Consider the following 24,322-nt stretch of genomic DNA (forward strand, 5'->3'; position numbering starts at 1 on the left):
GAGTCTTGCTCTGCCACCCAGGCTGGAGTGCAGTGGCCGGATCTCAGCTCACTGCAAGCTCCGCCTCCCGGGTTCACGGCATTCTCCTGTCTCAGCCTCCCGAGTAGCTGGGACTACAGGCGCCCGCCACCTCGCCCAGCTAATTTTTTGTATTTTTTAGTAGAGACGGGGTTTCACCATGTTAGCCAGGATGGTCTCGATCTCCTGACCTCGTGATCCGCCCGTCTCGGCCTCCCAAAGTGCTGGGATTACAGGCTTGAGCCACCGCGCCCGGCCAGGAGGGATTTTTAATGGGGGTGATGACAAGGTCAGATTTGAATTTAGAACATTGTAGATTTGGGAGAGGCCTCTCCTGTAAGTTCCTGTGTGCCAGGAATTGTGCTGGAGCTGGGGTTATGTCAGCAGTGACCCAGCAGGATCTGAGAGGCCTTCGTGGAGGAGGTGTCCAGTGCAGTGAAAGAAAAAGCCACACAATTCCCTGCAGGCAGGGAGAGCACCCAAGGGCAGGAAGGCACTGCCCCCACCCCAGGTGTCCCCCTCCACCTCCACCCTGACTCACCATGGACGGTCACCTGGTAGAGCCTGCGGGCCTCGCCCAGCTCATTGCTCACCACGCACTCAAACTGGGCTGAGTCCTGGGGGCCAGGGGCCGCAAGGAGCAGGGCATTGGAGGGCAGGAGCCTGGGGCGGACAGATGGACGGCCAAGTGGCTGCTGGGCTGACAGACCAGCGGTGCCTTTCTGGTTGTGGGGGTCTCATGCCCATTTCCTGCACCTGACCTCCAGCCCTGACTCTAGAAACATCTAGAAGTTTCTACCCCAAAGGTCTAGCTGGCGGATTTGTGAGTGATCTTCATTTTCATCCCTGTTTCTCTGTAACCCTGCCCATTTGTTACAATAACCATCTACGATAACTTCTGTAAGAACCACGACTTTAAAGCAGCTCAGAGTCTTGGTTACTGATTTCATTTTCACTAAGTCTAGGTTTGTTACATTGGTTTTCCAATTTTTAAAAATTGATTTTTTTTGTTTTTGTTTTTGAGACAGAGTCTCGTTCTGTTGTCCAGGCTGGAGTGCACTGGCACAATCACAGCTCACGGCAGCCTCAACCTCTCAGGCTCAGGGAATCCTCTCGTCTCAGCGTCAGACACCCACCACCATACTCTGCTCATTTTGAAATTTTTGTAGAGATGGGGGTCTCACTATGTTGCCCAGTCTGGTCTTGAACTCCTGGCCTCAAGTAATCCTCCCACCTCAGCCTCCCAAAGTGCTGGGATTACAGGTGTGAGCTACCACGCCCAGTTCATGTTTTGCTTTTAGACAAAGAGTGACTCTGGTGGATATAAATAAAGCCCAGATGTCTCTGCTTAGCTGTATGTCCCCAGTGCCCTCACCCCTATCTCAGTGTGAAGACTCTCTGATCCCCAAAGTTGAGACACAAGTTCTGGTCCTGACTCCGGTGAGACCTGAGCACACCCTGCCCCGTCCCTGCCCCATGCCCCCGTGAGCCGAGAGTGCCTCCCCACCCCGTGCGTCTCAGGAAGTCACCGCGAGGTCCAGCTCGTTACCGGTAGGCGCCCTGCTGCAGGCGGAAGTCCAGCTTCTGTCCGTCCTTCCACCAGACCACCAGGGGCTTAGGGGAGCCGCTGGCCTCGCAGGGCAGCAAGGCTGGGGTGTGGGCGGTCAGGGTCAGGTTGGAGGGGCTGGGGGCGATGGCTGGAGGCTCTGGGGAGAGCGCAGTGGTCAGGAGACAGGTGCAGGGGGCACAGGGGCTGGGGGCTCTCTGAGGCTGTGCCCAGGGGCAAAGCCACTGCCTACTGTCTTCCACCCATCCCTGAGGCAGCACAGAGGGCAGGAGAAAGTCCCAAGACAGCGCTTTCAACAGGCTCCCAAAACTGGGTGTTTTGGGCTTTCCACATCGCTGAGCCCGGCACCCCCTCGCTGCCTTTCCTTGACTGAGGTCTCCAGGCCTCTACTCCCTTAACCCCCGACCTGAGGCCAGGGCCCGCCAGAGCAGCCTCACACAAGCTGATCTGTTGGAGGGGGAGGAGATTGGGACATCTGAGTCTAGTGATTTTGAATTTTATCCTTTCACATGTTTTACTTTTTTTTTTTTTTTTTGTAGACAGAGTCTCACTCTATTGCCCAGGCTGGAGTGCAGTGGCGTGATCATGGCTCACTACAGCCTGAAACTCCTGGGCTCAAGTGATCCTCCCACCTCAGCCTCCCAGGTAGGTGGGACTACAGGCATGTGCCACCATGCTTGGCTAATTTAAACATTTTTTTTTTTTTTTTGTAGAGATGGGGTCTCACTATGTTGCCCAGGTTGGTCTCAAACTCCTGGGATCACGTGATCCTCCTGCCACGGCCTCCCAGACTTGTTTTACCTTTTTTTTTTTTTTTTTTTTTTTTGAGACAGAGTCCTGCTCTGTCACCCAGGCTGGAGTGCAGTGGCTGGATCTCGGCTCACTGCAAGCTCTGCCTCCCGGGTTTACGCCATTCTCCTGCCTCAGCCTCCCGAGTAGCTGGGACTACAGGCGCCCGCCACCTCGCCTGGCTAGTTTTTTGTATTTTTTTTAGTAGAGACGGGGTTTCACCATGTTAGCCAGGATGGTCTCGATCTCCTGACCTCGTGATCCGCCCGTCTCGGCCTCCCAAAGTGCTGGGATTACAGGCTTGAGCCACCACGCCCGGCCTGTTTTACCTTTTGTGCATGCTTTCTTCATTGAATCACTGTTCTGTTATGTAATATATGCACTAAAATACATCTGTGTCCTTTGAGTGTGCATGATCACAACTTTTTACTATTGGGCTTCATGGCCATTTGAAGACCATTGGCTCTTGGCTCCTGACAGCTGGAGTGACCCAGAAACTAAGCAGGACTGGACCCCAACAGGGACTGGACACCGAAGGCCTTCCCCAGGCCACCTACCAAAGACCCGTAGGTCGCGGCCTTGGCGATCGGATCCAGCAGAGTTGGATACCAGGCAGAGGTAGTGGCCGGCGTCCTGGGGAAGGACTGGCTGGATTCTCAGGGAACCCTCAGGCAGAACTTCGAACCTGGAATGGACAGGGGGTTGCCCTGGAGATGGGCAGGCCAGTGGGCCTGGAGCAGAGCTGTCCCTAGCAAGACCCTTCCCTCTGTCCGTCCTTTCCCAGTGAGAGGACGCTGATATGGTTTGGCTCTGTGTCCCCACCCAAATCTCATCTTGTAGCTCCCATAATTGCTACGTGTTGTGGGAGGGACCTGGTGGGAGATGATGGAATCAGAGAGGCAGGTCTTTCCCATGCTGTTCTCGTGATAGTAAATCAGTCTCATGAGATCTGATGGTTTTAAAAACATAAGTTTCTCTGCACAAGCTCTCTCTTTGCCTGCAGCCATCCATATAACATGTGACTTGCTCCTCCTTTCCTTCCACCGTGATTGTGAGGCCTCCCCAGCCGTGTGGAACTGTAAGTCCGATAAACCTCTTTCTTTTGTACATTGCCCAGTTTCAGGTATGTCTTTATCAGCAACGTGAAAATGGACTAATAACAGATGCTAACTTTGGAGGTCAGAGTCTTGCATCTATGAGGCCAAGGTCAGGGGGTCAGAGCCATGAGCAGCTCCCCACAGCCCAAGCCAACATTGGAAAGATGGAGAGAAGGGCTGCTTTGGGCCTCCCTGACACCCTCCTGGGCCTGGCCTCTCCTGAGACGCAGAAAGCAGCACCCTGCTCTTCTGGAGAGCAGCCCTGAGATCTGAAAAGTGCCCTTCCCAAGGGCCATGTCTGTACCGTGCAATCCCGCCCCTGGCCACAGTTGATTGGATGGGGGATGGACATATCACTCAGGCTGGGCCAATGGCATTCTGTGCCCTGGGAATTTAGAGTGGGGATTCACAGACAGCTTGCTAGTGAGCTGAGGAGCTGTAAACCTGGGTGAGGCTGGGGGCTATGGGGTCGTCAGGGCATGTGTTTCTCCCACGTTCACCAAGGAAGAAGGCAAGAGAGAGAAAGATGAAGCCCACACAGAGAGAAGCTGAGAGAAGCTTTAAAACCATCAGATCTCGTGAGACCCACTCACGCCCCTCTACCCCGCCCCATCTATCAAGGCTTCTGATCAAGTCAAACAAGCAAGAGACCTTCATGAGTGGTGGGCCTGTACTTGTGTTCTGAGACACCCTATGTCCTGATGATAAAGTCACTTTTCTGCTCCAATTGCCCAAGTGGATTTGGTTTGCAACCCACAAAGTGGCACCTGAGAGCCTCCCCGAGGCCCACCCCTTCCCTCTCCCACCTGGGGCTCCTGGGATCCAGGGAGACCCCGTCCTTGCGCCAGCTCACGAGGGGCGTGGGCACACCGTCAGCCTGGCAGGGCAGCAGGGCTGTCTGGTTCACTGAGACATTCACTGCAGGTGGTCCCGACCGGATGGTGGGCACCGCTGGGGAGGGGCACAGAAGGAGTGGTGCTGGGAGCTGTGGCTCTAAGGGGGTGGGCAGGGTGGGGTGGGGCGGGCCCTACTCACTGTGGATCTCCACGTGGAAGGCCACACTTGTGCTGCCTGCAGCGTTGCGGGCTGTGCAGCTGTAGTCGCCGCTGTCAGCCGTGCTCAGGGCCTGCAGCTGGAGGAACCTGCCCCGCTCTGGGAACTGTGTGTGGGCATCCTCCTGGAGAGCCCCACCAGGGTGGAGAGACCCTTATCAGTGCCCAACTGCTCTCGGCCAGCCCCCAGCACCAGACGTGGAGGACTGAGGAACTGGTGAAGCTGGACAGTGGCTCTGTCCTTCCAGCCTGACCGCAGGCCCTGACTGTGACCCGCTGAGGACTCTCTAAGGAAATGCACTCCTCTGGGAGGAAATGCATCCCCTGTCCCTGGATTCCTGTCAGAACACCCACGACCCTGAATCCACAGCCGCAAACTGACCCCATTGGAGGGGTGGGCACAGAGAACCTTAGTCGCCAGCCCAGGCCACACAGCCGCTAAGCATAGCTTCAAGGAACCAGGGGGAGGACACTGGGTGGGCCTCGGAAGCCCTGAGTGACCTGAAACTTGCCTCAGTGTCCCCATCCATAAAATGGAAGTGACAGTGACAACGGGGAACAGGGTGCAAAGTGCAGCTCAGAGCAGGCCCTTGGCACCTGCTCTGGATCTTGGATCCGGCCAGGTCAGGTCTGGGGCCTGAGAGGGACAGAAGGCAGCACCCTGGGGCCCCGCCTGGCGCCCACCTGCAGCACGATGCCATCTCGGTGCCACGTGATCTCGGGCGCTGGCTCTGCCTCCACCGAACACTCCAGGACCAGCTGCCCCGGGGCCAGGCCGACCACAAAGCGGGGGCCTCGGGGCCCAACAATGTTTGGAGGGGCTGGGAAGCGGGTAGCACAAGAGGACGTGAGAGGTGGACTCACCCCTGCCACGAGCCCATCCTGCCTCCCGGCCCTGCCCCCACCCCACCCCCACCACCTACCTTGAACCCTGACCCGGAAGCTCTTCTCGACTGCACCTGCAGGGCTTTCAGCCAGGCAAGTGTACAGCCCAGCATCACCAACCTGGGGATGGAGCGGGTTGAGCAGCTGCCCCTGGCCCCTGTCTGCCTGCCTCCCGATCTGGTTTCTTTCTTATGCCACAAGGGACCCACAATTCAAACTCAGAGGTCTGCCATCCACCCTCCCAGCCAACCCATGCCCTCTCCCTCCATCTCACTGTTGCTTTAGGGCTGATGTGATGCCTGCCTCTTCCCAGAAGTCCCCCTTAACTGCACCAGCCCTCCTCTGGCTTAGATGGGGTCACCTGGTTTTGGCATCAGCCTGGGCCCTGACCCTGCTGGGAGCTCCCAAGGGCACAGCTTAGGTGGGTCACCTCCACACCCTCGTACCCCACACAGAGGAGGAGCTTCAGCCAAACCTTGTCAACTGCCCAACGGGTCTGGGGAACCTGCAGTCCCTCCCCTCTCCCCCAACCCCCAGCCTCACCCCACGGTGGCAGCACCGGTACCTGCACACTGTCCACCCGGAGTACCCCTGTGGCTCTGCTGCTGTTCTCCCGCCTGGTCAGGGCCTGCCCATCCTTATGCCAGGTGATGTTGGGCTGGGGGGTGCCCTGGGCCTCACAGAGGAGCTCCATGGGGGCACCGGGGGTCAGCGACAGCTCTGTAGACTGGCCTGAGTCCTCAATGTGAGGGGGCTCTGCAAGCCGCCATGGAGGGGAACACACAATTGACACACGTTTCCAGGATGGCACCGCACTTGAAAACGCGTGCTGAGTCCGGGGACTCTGCTCCCACATTTTGGTGGCTCTTGTTCTTGCATCTGCCACCAAGGTTTGGTGGGAAGAACCCAGGAGCATAGCCGTGGGAGAAGGAAAGCCCGGCCACCCGCTCCCCACAGGCAGGGCAGGCGAGAGGCATCCCAGCCGGAACCAAGTTCCCCGAGTTCTGCTCCCAGGTGGCAGTCCCAGGCCTCCAGGGGACTCACCTCCCTCACTGCCCTTCCCATTGCCCCCAGAGTCCCACCCTCTCCCCTGAGCCCAGAGAAGCTGGCCAGAGGCCAGAACACCCACCCATGACGGTCAGCTGGAAATGCCTCCTGGCTTCCCCGGCCTCGCTCACGGCCACACAGGAGTAGGTTCCCGAGTCACCAGCTCCCACTGTCTCCAGCTGCAGGCTGGGCCCCTGCTCAAGGCTCTGGGACAACAAGGGCTCCCCGTCCTTCATCCATGACACGAGAGGCAGGGGAACGCCCCGGGCCTCGCACGGGAGTTCCACTGGGGAGCCACGAACCACCACCACCTCATTCTGGAACTCCACCGGCTCCAGGACAGGCGGCACTGTGGAGGGCAGAAAGGTGGGCAGGAGCCATTTTATTCCAGGACTCTTACCTCCAGTACTCAACTTAGACATCACCTCCTCCAGGAAGCCGCCCTGGTCCTCCAAGGCCAGGTGAGGTGCCCTCCTCTGTACTCCCACAGCATCCTCTCCATCTCCCAGTGTCACTAGTTCCCTGGAATTGTGATTGTCTATTTACAGAGCTGCTTCCTGCACTGGCCTCTCTGCCCCCACCTATCCTGTGCATATCAGAGTGCCCATGGCTACTTGTGAGGTGCGAACGGGCAATCCAGTGCGTCAGAGACTGAGCCGCAGTGTCCACTCTCCTTGATGCCCCCGGGGCCCATCCTTGGTTCCACCCAGATGGGCAGGGGGGCCAAGGGCCTTGCTTCTCACCCACCAAGGCCAGAGACCCCCTTGCCCCACCCCCTGCTCCATACCCTGCACCTGCAAGGTGAAGTTCCTGTCCGCCACGCCAGCTGGGCTTGCAGCCACGCAGGTGAAGATGCCGGCATCTGCCAACTGCACCTGGGAAATCCTGAATCTCCCGAGAGGAGAGGGAGAAGGAGAGAAGAGAAAGGGAGAGAGACAGGAGAGGCTGGCTGTATGGAAAGACTTCCTGCCTTTTCCATCCTTTGTCTCCCAAGAACTTGCTGGCCAGAGGGGGCAGAGTGACTGAGCCCAGCCTTTGCTTAAACTCTTTTTTTTTTTTGAGATGGAGTCTCGCTGTGTCGCCCAGGCTGGACTGCAGTGGCACGATCTTGGCTCACTGCAAGCTCCACCTCCCGGGTTCACGCCATTCTCCTGCCTCAGCCTCCCAAGTAGCTGGGATTCCTAGGCGCCCGCTACCACGCCTGGCTAATTTTTTGTATTTTTAGTAGAGACGGGGTTTCACCGTGTTAGCCAGGATGGTCTTGATCTCCTGACCTCGTGATCTCCCGCCTTAGCCTCCCAAAGTTCTGGGATTACAGGCGTGAGCCACCACACCCGGCCTGCTTACATTCTTTACCTGGGTTCCTGGTGCCCCCAGGATAAAGCCTCCAGCTGCCTCTACCCCTGCTGCCTGCTGCAACCCATCTCATTCTGAAGCCAGACCTCCTGGCTCCCAAATTCGGGGAGCTCCACGTCCCACATGGACAGCTTGGCTCCTCTTCCTCTATGCAGCCCTCTTTGCCCTCAGAGTTCACTGGAGACATCTCAGCTCACTGGCTTCACCGTCTGTCCTCCCACTTTCTCTCAACCCCTTTCACCTCAACCACCCCTCGGAGCTGCTCTTGCCCAGTCCCCACTGACAGCCACAGCACCAAAGCCAACAGTCCGTCCTCAGGCCTCGTCTCCGGTGACCCGGTTGGTCTGTCCTTCCCTGAAACCTGACTTCTCCTGCATCTCCTCCTATCCTGACCACCTCCCCTTCCCTGGGTCCCTGAGACCCATCCTCACATTAGCAGCTGGGGCGCGGTCCACACTCGCTCTGGGATGGGGGATGGGTTTTGCTGCCAGTCGTGGTTTCCAGCACCTCCCATTGGCTGTCAATCCCCACATGTCCACTCTGAGTGGAACAGCCAACGCCTGTGTGCCATCTCCCCTACCTGAGGGTGCGGCCAGAGCTGTGGAGGAGGGTGCGCTGGGAGAGCGGGAGGGGCAGGCCGTCCTTGAGCCAGCTCACATGGATGGGCGGGGAGCCCCGTACGGGGCATGCCATGGTCACCAGCTCCCCAGGCCTGCTCACCAGGGCCCTCGAGCTATCTGCTCCCTGCTCAATGGTGGGAGGAACTGGGGGTGGGTAGAAAAAAGAGGGGTAGTGAGGAGGTCTTGGGAGGAAAGTGGGCTCCTCCCAGGGAAATCCCAGAAGTGGAGACCTGGACTTCTGCCGCCAGCAACCACAGTGGTCTCCGCCCCTCATGAGGGATGAGGCCCACTGCATGGGGGGCACAGCCACTCCCTGACTCTCTTCTCACCTCCCGAATCTCCACTGTACCCTGGGCTGGCATTATTGTCCTCTAGTTTGAGGATGGGGCACGGAGGCCCAGGGAAGTGAGACCCGTGGCCCAGGTCACAGTGTGGGCTTTGCTCACATGTCACCTTATCTCCCGCGCCCAGGCCCACGCATCACCCTCCAGATGCCCCCAGGCTCCTCACCCAGCACATTCACCGTGTGCAGCCTGGCGTCCTCCCCGGCTGGGTTGCGGGCCACGCAGGTGTAGGCACCTGCGTCCGAGGCCCTCAGGCCTTTTAGCACCAGGGAGCCGCCATCCAGGTAGAACCTGCCACAGGGAGGGAGGGCCGACGGCAGGGGCATAAGGTGAAGTGGGCTCTGCCGCCTCTGGGGAGGGCATGGGCCAAGTCTTACCGGAGGTGGGGGCCCACGTCCTGGCCCAGCGGGCTGCCGTCCTTCAGCCAGGCCACATCCGGCAGCGGCTGCCCGTCAGCCTCACAGTCCAGCCGCACCTCCTGCCCTTCCAAGATGTGGTGCTCCTGCGCAGTGCCCGAGCTCCGGATCCGGGGGGCCACTGAGGTAGGGGGGCAGTGAAGCCCTGGGTGATGGCAGGGGCTGCCATGGGAGTGGGACAGGAGGGTGCAGGGCGCAGACCTACCCAGCACTGCTACCACAAAGTCCTTGCGGGCCTCGGCCTGGGTGTTCTCAGCCACGCATGTGTAGGTGCCTGCCTGGGTCGGTTGCAGGCGGCTCAGTTGGAGGCGTCCCCCCCGGGAGACCACACCGTGCACCACGCTGCTCTCTGTGGGACAGAGGGGGACCTCCTGAATCCCCCAGCCCCTTCTTGTGCTCCTAGGAAACTGAACCCCACAGAGGCAGAGGCTCCTTCTTATATGTCCCCACCTTCCCCAGCCCAGTCTCTGTTCCTTAGAATCCGCCCTCATTTCCTTCCACTTGAGACAGCTCTTCCCAAGGGACCCTCTCCCTTCAGCGTCCAGGATTTGCTCTCGGGCCCAGCTCTCACCTCCCATCCTCTTCCTCCCCGCCCTGACCCTCTAGCCCATCTATCAAGGTTTCTGCTCAAGTCAAACCAGCCCCTCACTGACCCCACACAGGTCACCCTGGGGCCTCCCTCTGGGCCTCTGCTCGGGCTCCTCCCACTCCCAGCCTTCAGGCCTCCCCTTTCTTTTGTTTTTTTCTTTTTTTTTTTGAGACGGAGTCTCGCTCTGTTGCCCAGGCTGGAGTGCAGTGGCCGGATCTCAGCTCACTGCAAGCTCCGCCTCCCGGGTTCATGCCATTCTCCTGCCTCAGCCTCCCGAGTAGCTGGGATTATAGGCGCCCGCCACCTCGCCCGGCTAGTTTTTTTGTATTTTTTTTAGTAGAGACGGGGTTTCACCGTGTTAGCCAGGATGGTCTCGATCTCCTGACCTCGTGATCCGCCCGTCTCGGCCTCCCAAAGTGCTGGGATTACAGGCTTGAGCCACCGTGCCAGGCCCAGGCCTCCCCTTTCATTCTCTCCAGCCACACCCCTGCCCAAAGCCATCCCTAACTGCCCCAGCCCAGGCCGATCTCCCCGCCCAGATCCTCACGGGCCCAGCCAGCCTCTCAACACAAAAACACAAGCAACTGCCCTGTGTCTAGCATGGAGCTTGGGAATCAAAGATGAGGGCAGCTCAGTCCCTGTCCTCAAGGAGTTCACAATGTATCAGGGGCGGGGGCCACAAAACAAGGGGACCCAGTGCGGACAAGCCCTGTGAGCCCCTGATGGAACCGGAGAACCTGCGGCACAGGAAGGGTCGGGGAAGGCTCCCGGAGGTGGTGAGTCTCCGCTGAGACATGAATGTTGAGCAGGAATCAGCCAGTGGGGAGCAGAGTGACCACGGGAGCCTGGGTAGGTACTCCAGGCAGGGAACACATGTGCCAAGAGCTGGACACGAGGGGGCGGGGCCTGCAGCCACCTGACCCAAGAGAGGCGACAACACAGGTCCACGCAGAAACACGAACACGAAGGTTCACAGCAGCACTGAGCATCTCAGCCAAAAGGTGCAGACACCCCAAATGCCCATCAACTGACCAGTGGATGCACAAAACGTGACACAGCCACACGATGGAATATTTAGCCACAGAAGGGAATGAAGAGAAAAATTTAATTTTTAAAGAGTGAAGCACTGGCCAGGCATGGTGGCTCATGCCTATAATCCCAGCACTGTGGGAGGCCAAGGCAGGTGGATCACCTGAGGTCAGGAGTTCGAGACCAGCCTGGCCAACCCGGTGAAACCCCGTCTCTACTAAAAAATACAAAAAACTAGCCGGGTGAGGTGGCGGGCGCCTGTAGTCCCAGCTACCCAGGAGGCTGAGGCAGGAGAATGGTGTGAACCCAGGAGGCGGAGCTTGCAGTAAGCTGAGATCCGGCCACCGCACTCCAGCCTGGGCGACAGAGTGAGACTCCGTCTCAAAAAAAAAAAAAATACAAACATTAGCTGGCTGTGGTGGTGCGCACCTGTAATCCCAGCTACTCGGGAGGCTGAGGCAGGAGAATCGCTTGAATCCGGGAGGTGGAGGTTGCAGTGAGCCAACATTGTGGCACTGCACTCCAGCATGGGTAACAGAGAGAGACTCTGTCTCAAAAAAAAAAAAAAGAATGAAGTACTAATCCATGCTACAACATGGATGAAACTTGAAAACATGCTAAGTGGAAGGAGCCAGACACAAAAGGCCACACACTCTATGATGACATTGATGTGAAATGCCCATAACAGCCCAATCCACAGAGACAGAAAGCAGATTTGTGGTTTCCTGGCTCTGGGGAAAGAAGAAATTGGGGGAAAATAGGGATTGATGGCTAATGGGTATGGGGTGTCCTTTTGGTGATAAAAATGTTCTAAATTTGATTGTGGTGATGGTCACACAACTCTGACTGTACTACAAATCACTGAATCGGATGTTTTCAGTGGGTGAATTATATAGTGTGTGAATTATATCCCAATAAAGCTGTTACTGAGAGAGAGGGGCAGGTTGGAGGAGCCAGCACAGCCACATTTATTGCATGGAGGGGCAGGGAGAGGTGGCTGGCAGCGCCAGCCCCCGCTGTGGACGGATTTCCACCAGACAAGGGACCAGCTCCAAGCTGCACCTTCAGACCTTTCTGCCCCACGTGGAGCCTGCACAGGAGGCACAGTGGGCCCAGGAGACCATGTGGGGCTTCTGCCCTCATGTGGAGGAACAGCGGGCACAGCAGTGGCCAGAATGGGGAGGCCTGCATGGGGGATGGGGGTGACCAACGGCCCAGCTAGGACAGAGCTGAGTCACCACCAAGGAGCAGCTCTGGGGCCAATGTCGAGCCCAGTGTCAGCCAGTGGGCTTTCCACAGCCCTCAGTGCCCACCCTGCACAATGGAGAGCCCACGTCTGCTGTCTCGTGGGAGCTGACTGAGGGCGTGGATGCAAAGGAGCTTTCAAACCCCCACAGGAGACGCTCCTTGTGTTTGGATTCCAAGGGCCAATAAATAACACTTCGCTCAAACACAAATGGGGCAGGGCCAACACGGCACCGCCAGTCTCTGGTTTTGCCAAAATCATCAACAACCAATAACTTCCTTCCTCCACCTCCGCTGTCATCTTATTACAGAAAGGAATGCTTTCCGCGAAACAGATGCGCTTACCCACGGGCATCCTGTCCTTCAGCCAAGTGACCGTGGGTGCAGGGATCCCGGACACATCACAGGTCAGGACCAGGGGGCTCCCAGCCACCTGGCTCACTGTCTCTGTCTTAGGGTTCTCAAATGTTGGGGGCACTACAGGAAAAAAAATAACCAGACTGTCAGAATTCTGAGACTCTTCCCCCACTTCCTTCCCCTCAGGCAGATCAGGGAGGCCTAAGAAGCCCTTCCCGATAGTTAGGAGTTCCCATTTTATGTTTCATTCACAAATGTAAATAGAACCAGGGCCTGGCTATTTTAAAGCATACAAAGCAAAACTCCAGCAGGGTCTACTTAACCCAAGGATGGTAAATGGGAGGCTCACTCACCCTTAAGGCTCACAGTCCTTAACCTGTGCCAGGGCAGACATCACTAATCGATTCCAGCACTCTCTCCTGATCTGCCAGGATGAAGTCACACACCCCAGGCAGCCACCACCAGTGGAACAGAGTCAACCAGGCTCAAGATGAAATGCCTTTGCCCTCAGGGACCAGATATTCCCCCACTTTCCACGGTTCATCAGTGTAGCCGTCAGAACGGGCTAGGAGCTTTGAGCAGCGAGCCTGGTGTCAGTCCTTTTCTTGTTACTTTATTTTTTATTTTTTGTAGGTACAGGGTCTCGCTATGTTGCCCAGTCTGATCTCAAACTCCTGGGCTCAAGTGATGCCCCTGCCTCAGTCTTTCAAAGTGCTGGGATTACAGGCATGAGCCCCTGCACTCTGTCTTGTCAGTCCTTTTCAACGATTGTGTTGCGTATGGCTCAGTGTTGCATGTGCCCACCGCTCACCTGGTTGGGAGGCTACTGGCTTTGGCATCTGTGGCAGATGGCTGGTGTCCCCCCAGCCCATTCGTCCCACTGTGCACAGCAGAGTTTTAGCTGAGCCCACAATCACTCTAGCAGAAACTACATTTCCCAGTGTCCCCTGCAGTCAGCTGCCTGAGTGCTCATTAACGGAATACACGCAGGAGGGACAGGTGCAACTTCTGCAGGAAATAAATGCTTGCCCACCACTTCTGCTCTTTTCTGCTTCCTGTGGGCCAGGACAGGATGCCGTGTCCCAGTTTCAACCATACGCACAAGAACAACACCCTAAGAAATGGAAGATCAACAGAAGGGAAGGAACCCAGGTCCCTGAACTACTGCATGGAGCTGAGCTACCCACCAGCCTAGACACCCACCTCTGGGCTTTTGAATGAGAGTTAAACTCTCATTTACTCAACTACATTTTGGGGTCTCTTTGTGGCATGGCTAAGTCTATATTCTAACTAACATGACATCTGAGCCCCAGAAAATCTGGCCAAGTTTCCTGGACAGCATAAATAGGCTCCTCCTTACCCCAGCTGGAGCCACATGTCCAATCAAACAGCATCTGTGCTCTCTCCTTGGGTGGATGGGACAGCCCCCCCCCCCCCCCCGGGATCAAGATGCAGGTGACATGGCCTCCTGTGTGTCTGATCTCATAGGGCTCCTTCATCTTAGTGCCCATGTGCCAGGCCCTGTGCCCAGCAATGTACAGACACTGTCATTTTCGTGGCTTCCATGGGATCGGCCGGGTTCAATGTGCCTGGCAGGCAGCTACTGCTTTTAGACTCATTCACTGAAGGTAAACCTTAGGCTCCGAGGGACAAAGTCATTCTGCTAAGCTCCATGAAGCAGGTCACTGGCAGAGTTCTATTTGGAGCCTGCTAACCCTAGTCTTTTAAATTCTAGAAATTAGCTGGGCGCAGTGGCTCATGCCTGTAATGTCAGCATTTGGGGAGGTTGAAGCAGGAGGATTGCTTGAGCCCAGGAGTTTGAAACCAGCCTGGGCAACATAATGAGATCCCATCTCTACAAAAGCAAAGAGCTATCTATAGATGTAGATATAGATATAGATATGTACACAAATTCTAGTCATTGTGCCCTCAGCACTTGGCAGCACTGCCTCTGTGCAGCTATTGTCTTTGTCCTCCTCGGCAGCCCTGGGTGTTGCTAGGGGCTCCGCGGTCACGTTGGCCAGGCTGGTCCCCGGCTTACCCTGGACGGTGAGGGTGAAAGTCCGCACAGCCTCCCCAGCCACGTTGCTGACTTTACAGCTGTATAAACCTTTATCCGACACCTGAGAGAGGAAGAGCACACAGTGGCTGTGTGCTGGAGCTGGAAGTGGGGTGCTAGGGCTCCCCAAAAGCATTTAGGCCCCCAAAACTTCCAGAGCAGGGGCCTCCCAAATATGCTGGTCCTGACTGGGGAGCCAAAGGGAAACAGGACCCTCTGGCCTTTTCCAAGAGCCTCAAGAAGCAGGAGGGCCCCTCAACAGTGAATACACAGGCTCTGGGGGCCTCCCTCCCTGGGCCAAGCTGGGAGGAAGAGGCCCCCCGTGCTGTGGAGATAGAGCCTGACCAGGAATGGATTTCCAGGGGAACAGCAAACATTCATCCAACAAACACCGTGAGCATCTAATCCACACCAGGGAGGGAGGGAAGGAGGGCAGGGCAGACTCCCAGGAGTCTCAGACGGTCAGCCAGAGTGGACCAGATAAAAGCATCTAGATGCTGAGGAAACTGAGGCAGGAAAGGCTCATGCCATGACTGCAGGGCTGGGTCTGGAACGTGACTCCAGAGCTCTGAGCTCCACCCACGTCTCCCACCCTGGAAGCTGCTAATCAACTTGATTTGGGGTCCCACAGGCCAAGGAGGCAGCAACGCACATTCTGCCGACCTTCCTCCCCACAGCTCGCCAGGGCTGGGAGGCGATTTTCCTGTAGCTGCCCATGGCTGCCCATGCCCCAAAGGTTGCTCACCTGGGCCTCCTGGATCTCCAGCCTCTGCCCACCCTGCAGAGCCTGGGTCCGCTGTGCCAGGACCAGGAGCTGCCCATCCTTGTACCAGGTCACCATTGGCTCAGGGAGCGCATTTGTCTCGCAGCTCAGGACAGCTCTGTCCCCGACCCTCACCAGGACCGCCCCGTGGGGGCCGCTGGGAGCCTGCCTGAAGGCAGGGGGAACTGGGGGCAGGAGATAGCAGAGTGAGGTGTTGTGGCTGTCCCTGCGCCCTCCCCACTCAGCCACAGGGAAAATGCCAGTGGAGACCCACCAGGGTCACACAGCAGACCCAGCCCCGGGTGCTGGCGCAGACCCAGGGGAGTTGGAGGAAGAGAACCAGGCCAGCACGCCAAGGACCCTCTGAGTGACCAAGGACAGCCTCCTGCCTCTCTGAGCCTCAGCCTCCTAGATGGGGGAGATGCTGACGCCTGCCTCCACCCAGATTTTTCCTACAGGGGGCAGGCCCCAGCTGGGTTACAGCCCTCTGTGGGCGCCCCTTTAGCCCCCTGTGGCTCCAGTGAACCAATGTAGAAGTCCCCGTTCCCCACAACTATGAGCCCACAGGGCATGGCGCAGTGTCTGGCTGGTGTTCGTGCAAGTGAATGAACCAGCCCCGGGCCTAGAAAGAACCTTCCAGAGGGTCCTTGCTCAAGATGCCTTGGACCAGCTTTTCCCCCCAGAGGATTCTGAAGACCACGTGCCTTGAAACAGGCTCCACCGTGAAAAAGGCTTCCCCAGTCACACAAGGCTTGGGAAGGCCCCTTCCCTAGCCAGGCTCTTGGGGCCCATCCCGCTGCTCCCCCTCCTCAGAGCTGACCCGTGCAGGTGTCCCAGCCTCCCCCTGTGCCTCCTGGCCCTCTCCTGGCTATGTTCCCCGGGGAGTGTGGGCTGAGGGGTGACTGAAGGAGGGGGACGGTATGAGTCGGGGACAGACATGGACGTACCCAGAACACTGAGCTGCACCAGCTTCTGGTCTCGGCCGGCAGCGTTGATGGCTTCGCATGTGTATGTCCCAGAGTCCGACAGCCGTGCTCGCCCCAGCTGCAGCGTGTGGGTGCCTGTGGGGGGAGCCAGCCCCTCACACCAGCATTCTAGCCCAGCCCCCAGTCCTAAATCCCTGCCCGACTGACAGCCCTGTCCCAGGTCAGGGGAGCAACTCTCTCCCCATGTAACGTCAGAGCGGGGCCGGACACCTCAGTTTACCCACCGGGAAGGAGGAAGACTTTTGCACCCAGGGAGAGGGCCTGGTTGTCCTTGTACCACGTGACCTCGGGGTTTGGGTGAGCGTGGACATCGCAAGGGAGGGAGATGCTGCTGTTGAGGATGGCAGTGACCTGCTCCAAGTCCAGCCCTGCGATTCGTGGCGGGACTATCCCCACAGTCACCACGGTAGAGAAAGGCATGAGAATCACATCAGCAGGGGAGCACGGAGCCCGAGAGAAACCCTGAACCTCACTTAGCTCCTGGGGCTTCATCTCGGCACAACTTCAAATAATTCAGAAACCTCCATTTGCCATGACTGTCTTACACAGAAGGACACTGGGTAGGGGATCAGAGAGGGAAAGTCACTGTTCCAAGGCCACACAGCTGGTCAGTGGCAGAGCTAAGATATCAAGTCAGGTTTCAGCCCATGACCTTGAGGGCTCAACACTGTCTTCCTCCATCTCCGAGACCACAGCTGTCCCCGCGTCTGGAGACAGAGCTCACAGCCACTGTGGTGCAGTGTACGACATGAGTTGCAGAGGTTGGGAGCGCAGGCTCCAGCGTGGCGAGACCCCCCCACTCCTCTCTGAGAGCGACCTCCCTGAGTCTGCTCCCACAGCTGCAAATCTGGGCTAACCTAGCTCTGCTGGAAGGAGTCCGCTCAGGGAAAGTGCTCAGCCTCCTGTCAGGTACACAGTAAGTGCTCAGTAATGGTGGTGTAACGCCTCAAAAGAGCTGTTCCCTGGTCACCTCCAAAGTTGCTTAAAACCACCTGGGGTTGGCCCAATAGTGATCAGGGTCCCCCAAATGCTCTCTGTCTCAGGATGTGGCTGGGGCCAGGCTGAGATCCTTGGACTCTGACTGCGGGTCCCAGAGCCCAGGATACTGGAAGCCACAAGGCAGTGACCCCTGGGGAGGGAAAAGGAACCCACAGGGGCTGCCTGCTCCGCCCAGCTCACCTTGAACCCTGAGGGTGAAGAGCTTCTCAGCGGAGCCCGCCTGGTTCTCAGCCACACACATGTAGCTGGCGGCGTCGGCCACCTCGGCCGTGGAAACCTGTGGGTGCAGGGAGCCATGCCTGGGTGACGCCTGAGGCCCCTTGGACACCACCCCCCCAGGAATGACTCCCTCCCTCCCTTCCTCCCATCCCATGCCAGGGACGCAGGCACCAGGCAGCTCATAGAGACCTGGAATCTTCTCCATCCAGGGCCTTGTGTGGCGCTCAGGAGTGGGCGTGTGAGGTTGGTGTTGGGGTGGTTCTCTGTAGCAAATCATATGTGACAAGAGCCTCCCCCACCCCTGTGGAGGGCCATGCTGTGTGTGTTGGGCTCCTGGGGTCCCTGCAGCTCTGTGTCTGCACATGGAATGACTCAGAGGGCTGTCTGATGTCTGAGTGCTGGGCACGGCTCTGCATGTGGTCCGGGGAAGGCTGCTCTGTGTGGTGCTAGGCTCTGGGTCCCGCACTCATATGCATCCTTTGCTAGGTGTCTCCTGAATCTCTGGATGCTGTGCACAGGCCTGTGCTGGCCCAGCATGGTGCCTCACAGGTGATTCGTGGCTGGGCTCCAGCATGGGTCCCAGCAAAGAGAGTCATTTGCAGATAGCCGACCCCTCCCTAGCTCCCAGACAAGTGGTGCCGGGCCTCAGCAGCCGCTGCCCCTAGCACATGCAGGGGGCTGCCCTGACCTGCAAGACTTGCCCGTCGTCCAGGACCTGCAGCCGTGGGCTCGGGGAGACAGGCAACCCATTCTGGAGCCATGAGATGGTGGGCACGGGGTTTCCCAGGGCCGGGCACTGCAGGCTGACGGTGCTGCTGGCGTTCACTGTCACCTCTTCCACCAGCTCCTCTGTGGCGCCCAGGATCACAGGTGGGGCTGGGGGTGGGGGAGAGGAGGCTGAGGGGCCGGCACAGGTCCCTGGGGGCGGGGGTGGCCGTGGAGGCGAGGATGGCACTTGGTGTCAGGCGCTGGCTGGGATCCTCATGCCCTTCTCTCCAAGCCCTCCCAATCCCTGACACAGCTAAGGAATCAGGGGCACAGAAAGGGTTGTGATTTGCTCGATGTCAAATCACATCGCCTTGGATTTGACAAATGACTTGGAACCTGTGCCCAGTCCTGCATGATTTTTGAGGTTGAGCTTGTAACTCCAATTTCAACCTCTGAGCACAGCAAAACTGTGCACACTTTGCCTCTGCCCCTTCCGAGGGAGGCCCTTATGGCGCCTGCAGTCCCGGGAATCACCATCTGCAGGCCCCGCCACTCACTCAGCACCAGCAGCTCGTAGTGCAGCCAGTCCTCGCCCACCTCGTTGGATGCCTTGCAAGAATACTTCCCGGCATCCTCCGCCCGCACCAGGGGGATCTGCAGGACCCGGCCTCCTGCAGGGACACGGGACAGACACCTAAGCTCAGGCACAAGAGTCACCCCCAAGAGCAAGGACGCTGCAGTGGACCTGGGACATGTGACTGTCCCCTGCCTCATCTGTGAAATGGAGAGAATCAGCCTGCCCTGCCCAGCTCACAGGTGGAGTGGAGTCAAGTCAGGGCACAGCCACCACTTGCTGTGCACCAGGCCCTGGACGGCACATTCTGGGCCTGTCCCACAATGCCTCTGTGGGGCACACGCTGTTGTCACTCCCATCTTACAGATGGCAAACCTGAGCCTTCATGGCAGTGTTCGGTGTGATGGCAGTGGTTGCTGGCTCAGCTTTGCTGTTGTGCTGAGCCCAGCTCCTTGGCAAGCGCAGAGTTCAAGCAGAGACTCAGGAGGCAGGGGAGGCAGCTCCTGGGGCTGTGGTGGTTGGTGGGGGTAGAAGGAGGGGAGGGGGCAGGGGAGGCATTGCCTGGGACACTCTGTGATCAAAAGCCAGCCAGGGGCCAGGCATGGTGGCTCATGCCTACAATCCCAGCACTTTCGGAGGCCGAGGCGGGTGGATCACCTGAGGTCAGTAGTTCAAGACCAACCTGGCCAACGTGGCAAAACCCCATCTCTACTAAAAATACAAAAATTCGCTGGGTGTGGTGGCCCACACCTGTAATCCTAGCTACTCAGGAGGCTGAGGCAGGATAATTGCTTGAACCCAGGAGGCAGAGGTTGCAGTGAGCTGAGATCCGTGCCATTGCACTCCAGCATGGGCAACAGAATAAGACTCTATCTCAGGGAAAAAAAAAAAAAAAGAGCCAGCCAAGGCCAGAGCCTGGCATCTATGGGGTCTGGAGTTGGTCTCCAGTGGGGGCCTGGTTAGGGTTACTGCATGCTCAGAATTCCAGGTTGGGGCTGGCCGGCCCGGGGCTATGGGTGGCTTGACCAGGTTAAGAGCCTGCAGAACCCCGTGGCCAGGATTGAGGCAGCAGTGGCGTTGCAGGGGTCAGCTGATGTTTGAGGTTAGTGCAAGGTCAGGATAAGAATTCAGGTCAGCTGTGACCATGACACTTATGTTCTCAGGATTAGAGAACAGAGTTAGAGGTCAGTTGCCAGGGTGAGAGGTGAGTGGTAGGGATGGAGGTAAGTGGGTAGGACTGGCGGGAAGTTGGTGGCTGTGGTCTGGGTTCAGCTATTGGTTGGGATTAGCTGATGGTTAGAGTCTGATTGGGATCAGGTGACAGAACCTAGTGTGCACCCAGGACTTGGGGTCAGGATTGGTGGTCAGTGGCCAGGTTAAGGGGTCCGTCCAGAGATTTCTAACAGGAACTAACAGCGTTCAGTAAGAGTTGCATTCCTGGATTGGCAAGAGGCCTCCTTCTTTTTTTTTTTTTCTTTTTTTCTTTTTTTGAGATAGGGTCTTGACCTGTCACTCAGGCTGGAGTGCAGTGGTATGATCACGGCTCACTGCAGCCTTGACCTCCTGAACTTAAGGGATCCTCCTTCTTCAGCCTCCCGAGTAGCTGGGATCACAGGTACATGCCACCATGCCCAGCTAGTTTTAAAATAGTTTGTACAGATGGGGTCTCACAGTGTTGCCCAGGCTGGTCTTGAATACCCGGGCTCAAGCGATCCTCCCACCTCGGCCTCCCAAAGTGTTGGGATTACAGGTGTGAGCCACCGTGCCCAGCCACCTCCGTTTTTTGCAAGCACCAAAGTAGAAACCCTGGTCTGATTCTGCTCATTGGAGACCTGTGCAACTGACCACTTCTCCCCAAAACCAGCCCCACCGCTGGTCCATCTCCGGCGGGACACAGTTCAAATCTCAAACAGAGAGACCACCCAGGCTTCCCCCATGAGCCAGGTGGGCCGGGCATTTCTAAGCCCTGGGTGGCCCTGGAGTCTTTTAAGTCAAAATCACCTACAAAAAATTATTCTAAAATAAAAGATTTACTTAAAAAAATTAAATTACCTTAAATAAACAAATACCACTTAAGATGGTGAAAGAAAAAAACAAAACTTGGCTGAGCATGGTGGCTCATCCCTGTAATCCCAGCACGTTGGGAGGCTGAGGCGGGCAGATCACCTGAGTTCGGGAGTTTGAGACCAGCCTGGCCAACATGGAAAAACCCTATCTGTACTAAAAATACAAAAAGTAGCCAGGCGTGGTGGCGCATGACTGTAATCCCAGCTACTCGGGAGGCTGAGGCAGGAGAATCGCTTGAACCCGGGAGGTGGAGGTTGCGGTGAGCCGAGGTCACACCATTGCACTCCAACCTGGGCAACAAGAGCGAAACTCCATCTCAAAAAATAAAAATAGTAGCCGGGCGAGGTGGCGGGCGCCTGTAGTCCCAGCTACTCGGGAGGCTGAGGCAGGAGAATGGCATAAACCCAGGAGGCGGAGCTTGCAGTGAGCTGAGATCCGGCCACTGCACTCCAGCCTGGGCGACAGAGCGAGACTCCGTCTCAAAAAAAAAGAAAGAAAAAGAAAAAAAAACCCAGACACACAAGACATGAGTTCAGCCACCACAGTGTGGCCTTCAATGTCCAGCCAGAGCTTCGTCAGCCTGTGGGGTCATGAGCTTTGCTGACGATTAACGAAGGAGTCAGCTGCCTCTGCAGAGAAAGTGGCAGCTTCTGCCAATCGTTTAAGGACATTAGGGATCTTAAAGCCCAGAAGCGCATGCCCCATTGTAGGAGGCTCTGCTCTATAAACCAGAGGCAAAAGGCAATCCAGTCTTTGGCTTCACACAGGCAAAGCACTTGTACCCCCAGTTTACAAATCGGAGTTAAGGTCCAGAGTGATTGTGTGCTCTGCTTAAGGTCACACAGCAGGCAGCACACAGAAGAGCTCAAAGCGCCCACTTTCTTCACGCAGCCCTGACCCACCTTGCAGCACAGACACCCCATCCCCGGCCGAGAGGGGCCGATCCTCTTTGTACCAGGTGAGCTCCGGGGGTGGGATTGCGTTGGTGTCACAGTACAGGTAGGCTGGGTTGTTCTCCACAATCTCCCTGTATTCCGTTACTCCGCCCCGGGCCTCCTGCTCCCAGGAGAGGATCTCGAAGGCTGCACTGGCATCACCCACCTTCTGGAACATGGGGGGCACTAGGTGGGGGAGACAAAGCCCTTAGGAAGCACAGCAGAGGGGTGGGGAATGCACCTTTGCTCACACAGATTCTCGTCCCAGCCTCTCCCAGGTGCGGAAATCCATTATTTGAGTCATTCCCTTAGGTCAGGGCATTTCTTAAATTCTCTCACTCCCTAAACCAGTGTTTATTGAGCAACTACTATGTGCTAGGCACGAGGATAAGGCTGCTTCCCTAAGCAGCTCGTGTCTAAGGGACACTAAAGACTCCTTGTAATGTGGAAATATTTTGCACAGTTGGAAGCCAGATACTAAGCTTTAGCTAATGTTTGTTTATCAGAACACAGAAGCACAAAATCATCAGCTTTAGAAATGGAGGGGGGCCCTCAAGGTCACCTGCTTTGATCACCTGCATTTTACAAAGGATCAAATTAAGGCCTGGAGGGGGCCGTGTCATCCCCAGGTTGTCCCCAGGTAACATAACCAGTTCATGACAGAGCCAGGGCTAGAGGACTGGTGGCCAGAAGCACTGGAGATGAAAAAGGGCAGCCTGGAGCAGTTGTTCCTCCTGCCAGGACAGTCCTCTGGCATCGTGTAGCAAAACCTGGTTCTGAACACTTATCCATCGCCCAGCCTGCCTGTCAGCCTCCTGCCTCCCTGCCTCCCCTTTGTAGCCTCCCAGCCTCCTGCTCCCAGCCTCCCATTCCCACCTCCCTGCCTCCTCCTCCCAGCCTCCCTTTCCCAGCCTCCCCACCCCAGCCTCCCACTCCCAGCTCCCTGCCCTCCAGCCTCCCCTTCCTACCTTCCACCTTCCCCCACCCAACCTCCCCCTCCCAGACTCCCTTCCCAGCCTCCCCATCCCAGCCTCCTCCCCAGCCTCCTCATCCCAGCCTCTTAGCCTCTCCCTCCGTTTCCATAGCCTCTCCCCAGACTCCCCCATGCAGCCTTCCAGCATCCCCCTCCTAGCTTCCTCTTTCTAGCCTCTCAGCCCCCGCTCCCAGCCTCCCAGCCTCTCCCTCCCAGCCTCTCTGACGCCTGGCTCCCTCCTTTCCTTCCTTCACTTTTTAAAAAGGAAAACATCGGAGTTTCAACCACTGAGGCGGCCACTCAGCTTACTCTCGACCAGAGATTCTGAAGCAAATCCCCAGGTTTCCCTAACATCGCGAGAGGCATCTAGCAGAGGGGCTACGAGTGTGGCATTCTGGCTCAACCAGACCATTCCAGGCTCCACCACTCAATTCTGTGGTTTGGGGCCAGAGTCCTCATGTCTTTGGCTTTGGTCCCTTGAGGCAGAGGGGTTAGGGCAGGATGCTGCTCTGGGCTGCTAAGATGAGCCAGTGGGAGATGCCGTGGGCGGCACGTGAGCTGCAGGACACAGGGTGGGTGCCTGCGGAGGACCAGCCAGCCCCGCAATATCCTCATACTGGCCGAAGCCCCACCCCCAGCCCACTGGTGCCACGCACCCTGGATGAGCACGTTGAAGTCCTGGTCATCCTCGCCAGCCACGTTGGTGGCCACACACAGGTACCGTCCTGAGTCTGAGACCTGCGTGGGCTGGATCTGGAGCAGTCGCCCTTCGCCCAGGACATGCAGCCGCGGGCTGGGGGTCACGGGCTGCGAGGAAGACGAGGCGGGAAGGGGGAGGGAGATCAGAAATGAGGGGCCAAGAGCAGCAAAACAAGTGTGCTTATTTCTCAATACATTCTCCAAAAATGCAGCATAAAGTGACAAGAACACCCTGAGAAGTTTATAAAACCAAATCCATAGAGCATAAAGATGAGAAGGGCCACACGTGGGTGAAAATAGTAGAGTTTAAAGTTTACAAAGAGTTCAACTTTTTATTAAAAAATACAGCTGGGTGTGGTGGCCAGGCCTATAGTCCTGGAACTTTGGGAGGCCAAGGTGGGTGGATCACAAGGTCAGGAATTTGAGATCAGCCTGGCCAACATGAAGAAGCCCCATCTCAGCTAAAAATACAAAAAATTAGCCAGGCATGGTGGTGCGTGCATATAATCCCAGCTACTTGGGAGGCTGAGGCAGGAGAATCACTTGAACCCAGGAGGTGGAGGCTGCAGAGAGCCAAGATCGTGCAACTGTACTTCAGCCTGGGTGACAGAGTGAGACTCTGTCTCAAAAATAAAAATAAAAAAAATAAAATAAAATAAAGGCTGGGTCGGGTGCGTCACGCCTGTAATTCCAACACTTTGGGAGGCCAAGGTGGGCAGATCACCTGAGGTCAGGAGTGCGAGAGCAGCCTGGCCAACATGGTGAAACCCCATCTCTACCAAAAATACAAAAATTAGCTGGGCATGGTGGTGGGCACCTGTAATTCCAGCTACTCAGGAGGCCGAGGCAGGAGAATCGCTTGAACCCAGGAGGCAGAGGTTGCAGTGAGCCAAGATTGCACCACTGCACTCCAGCCTGGGTGACAGAGC

The 24,322-nt window shown here is 57.1% G+C and overlaps 1 protein-coding gene across 1 annotated transcript in view; it reads right to left on the reverse strand.

The window, feature by feature from the left end:
* The window catches only part of HMCN2 (hemicentin 2), a 172,740-nt gene that overhangs the window by 36,225 nt on the left and 112,193 nt on the right, over positions 1-24,322 (reverse strand). Inside the window, exons 49-72 of the mRNA XM_026457114.1 lie at positions 23,351-23,501; positions 21,689-21,907; positions 18,703-18,816; positions 18,126-18,313; positions 17,399-17,495; positions 16,444-16,605; positions 16,181-16,294; positions 15,216-15,418; positions 14,453-14,534; positions 12,400-12,531; positions 9,397-9,540; positions 9,153-9,312; positions 8,942-9,066; positions 8,392-8,575; positions 7,243-7,340; positions 6,538-6,804; positions 5,974-6,164; positions 5,447-5,528; positions 5,208-5,344; positions 4,507-4,648; positions 4,278-4,422; positions 2,932-3,059; positions 1,568-1,724; positions 560-681 (exon numbers count right to left, since the gene is read on the reverse strand). Of these exons, the coding sequence (XP_026312899.1) occupies positions 560-681; positions 1,568-1,724; positions 2,932-3,059; positions 4,278-4,422; positions 4,507-4,648; positions 5,208-5,344; positions 5,447-5,528; positions 5,974-6,164; positions 6,538-6,804; positions 7,243-7,340; positions 8,392-8,575; positions 8,942-9,066; positions 9,153-9,312; positions 9,397-9,540; positions 12,400-12,531; positions 14,453-14,534; positions 15,216-15,418; positions 16,181-16,294; positions 16,444-16,605; positions 17,399-17,495; positions 18,126-18,313; positions 18,703-18,816; positions 21,689-21,907; positions 23,351-23,501 (3,544 nt within the window). The remainder of the gene's footprint in view (positions 1-559; positions 682-1,567; positions 1,725-2,931; positions 3,060-4,277; positions 4,423-4,506; positions 4,649-5,207; positions 5,345-5,446; positions 5,529-5,973; positions 6,165-6,537; positions 6,805-7,242; positions 7,341-8,391; positions 8,576-8,941; positions 9,067-9,152; positions 9,313-9,396; positions 9,541-12,399; positions 12,532-14,452; positions 14,535-15,215; positions 15,419-16,180; positions 16,295-16,443; positions 16,606-17,398; positions 17,496-18,125; positions 18,314-18,702; positions 18,817-21,688; positions 21,908-23,350; positions 23,502-24,322) is intronic.

Source organism: Piliocolobus tephrosceles, chromosome 14 (assembly GCF_002776525.5).
Source record: "Piliocolobus tephrosceles isolate RC106 chromosome 14, ASM277652v3, whole genome shotgun sequence".
Taxonomy (NCBI): domain Eukaryota; kingdom Metazoa; phylum Chordata; class Mammalia; order Primates; family Cercopithecidae; genus Piliocolobus; species Piliocolobus tephrosceles.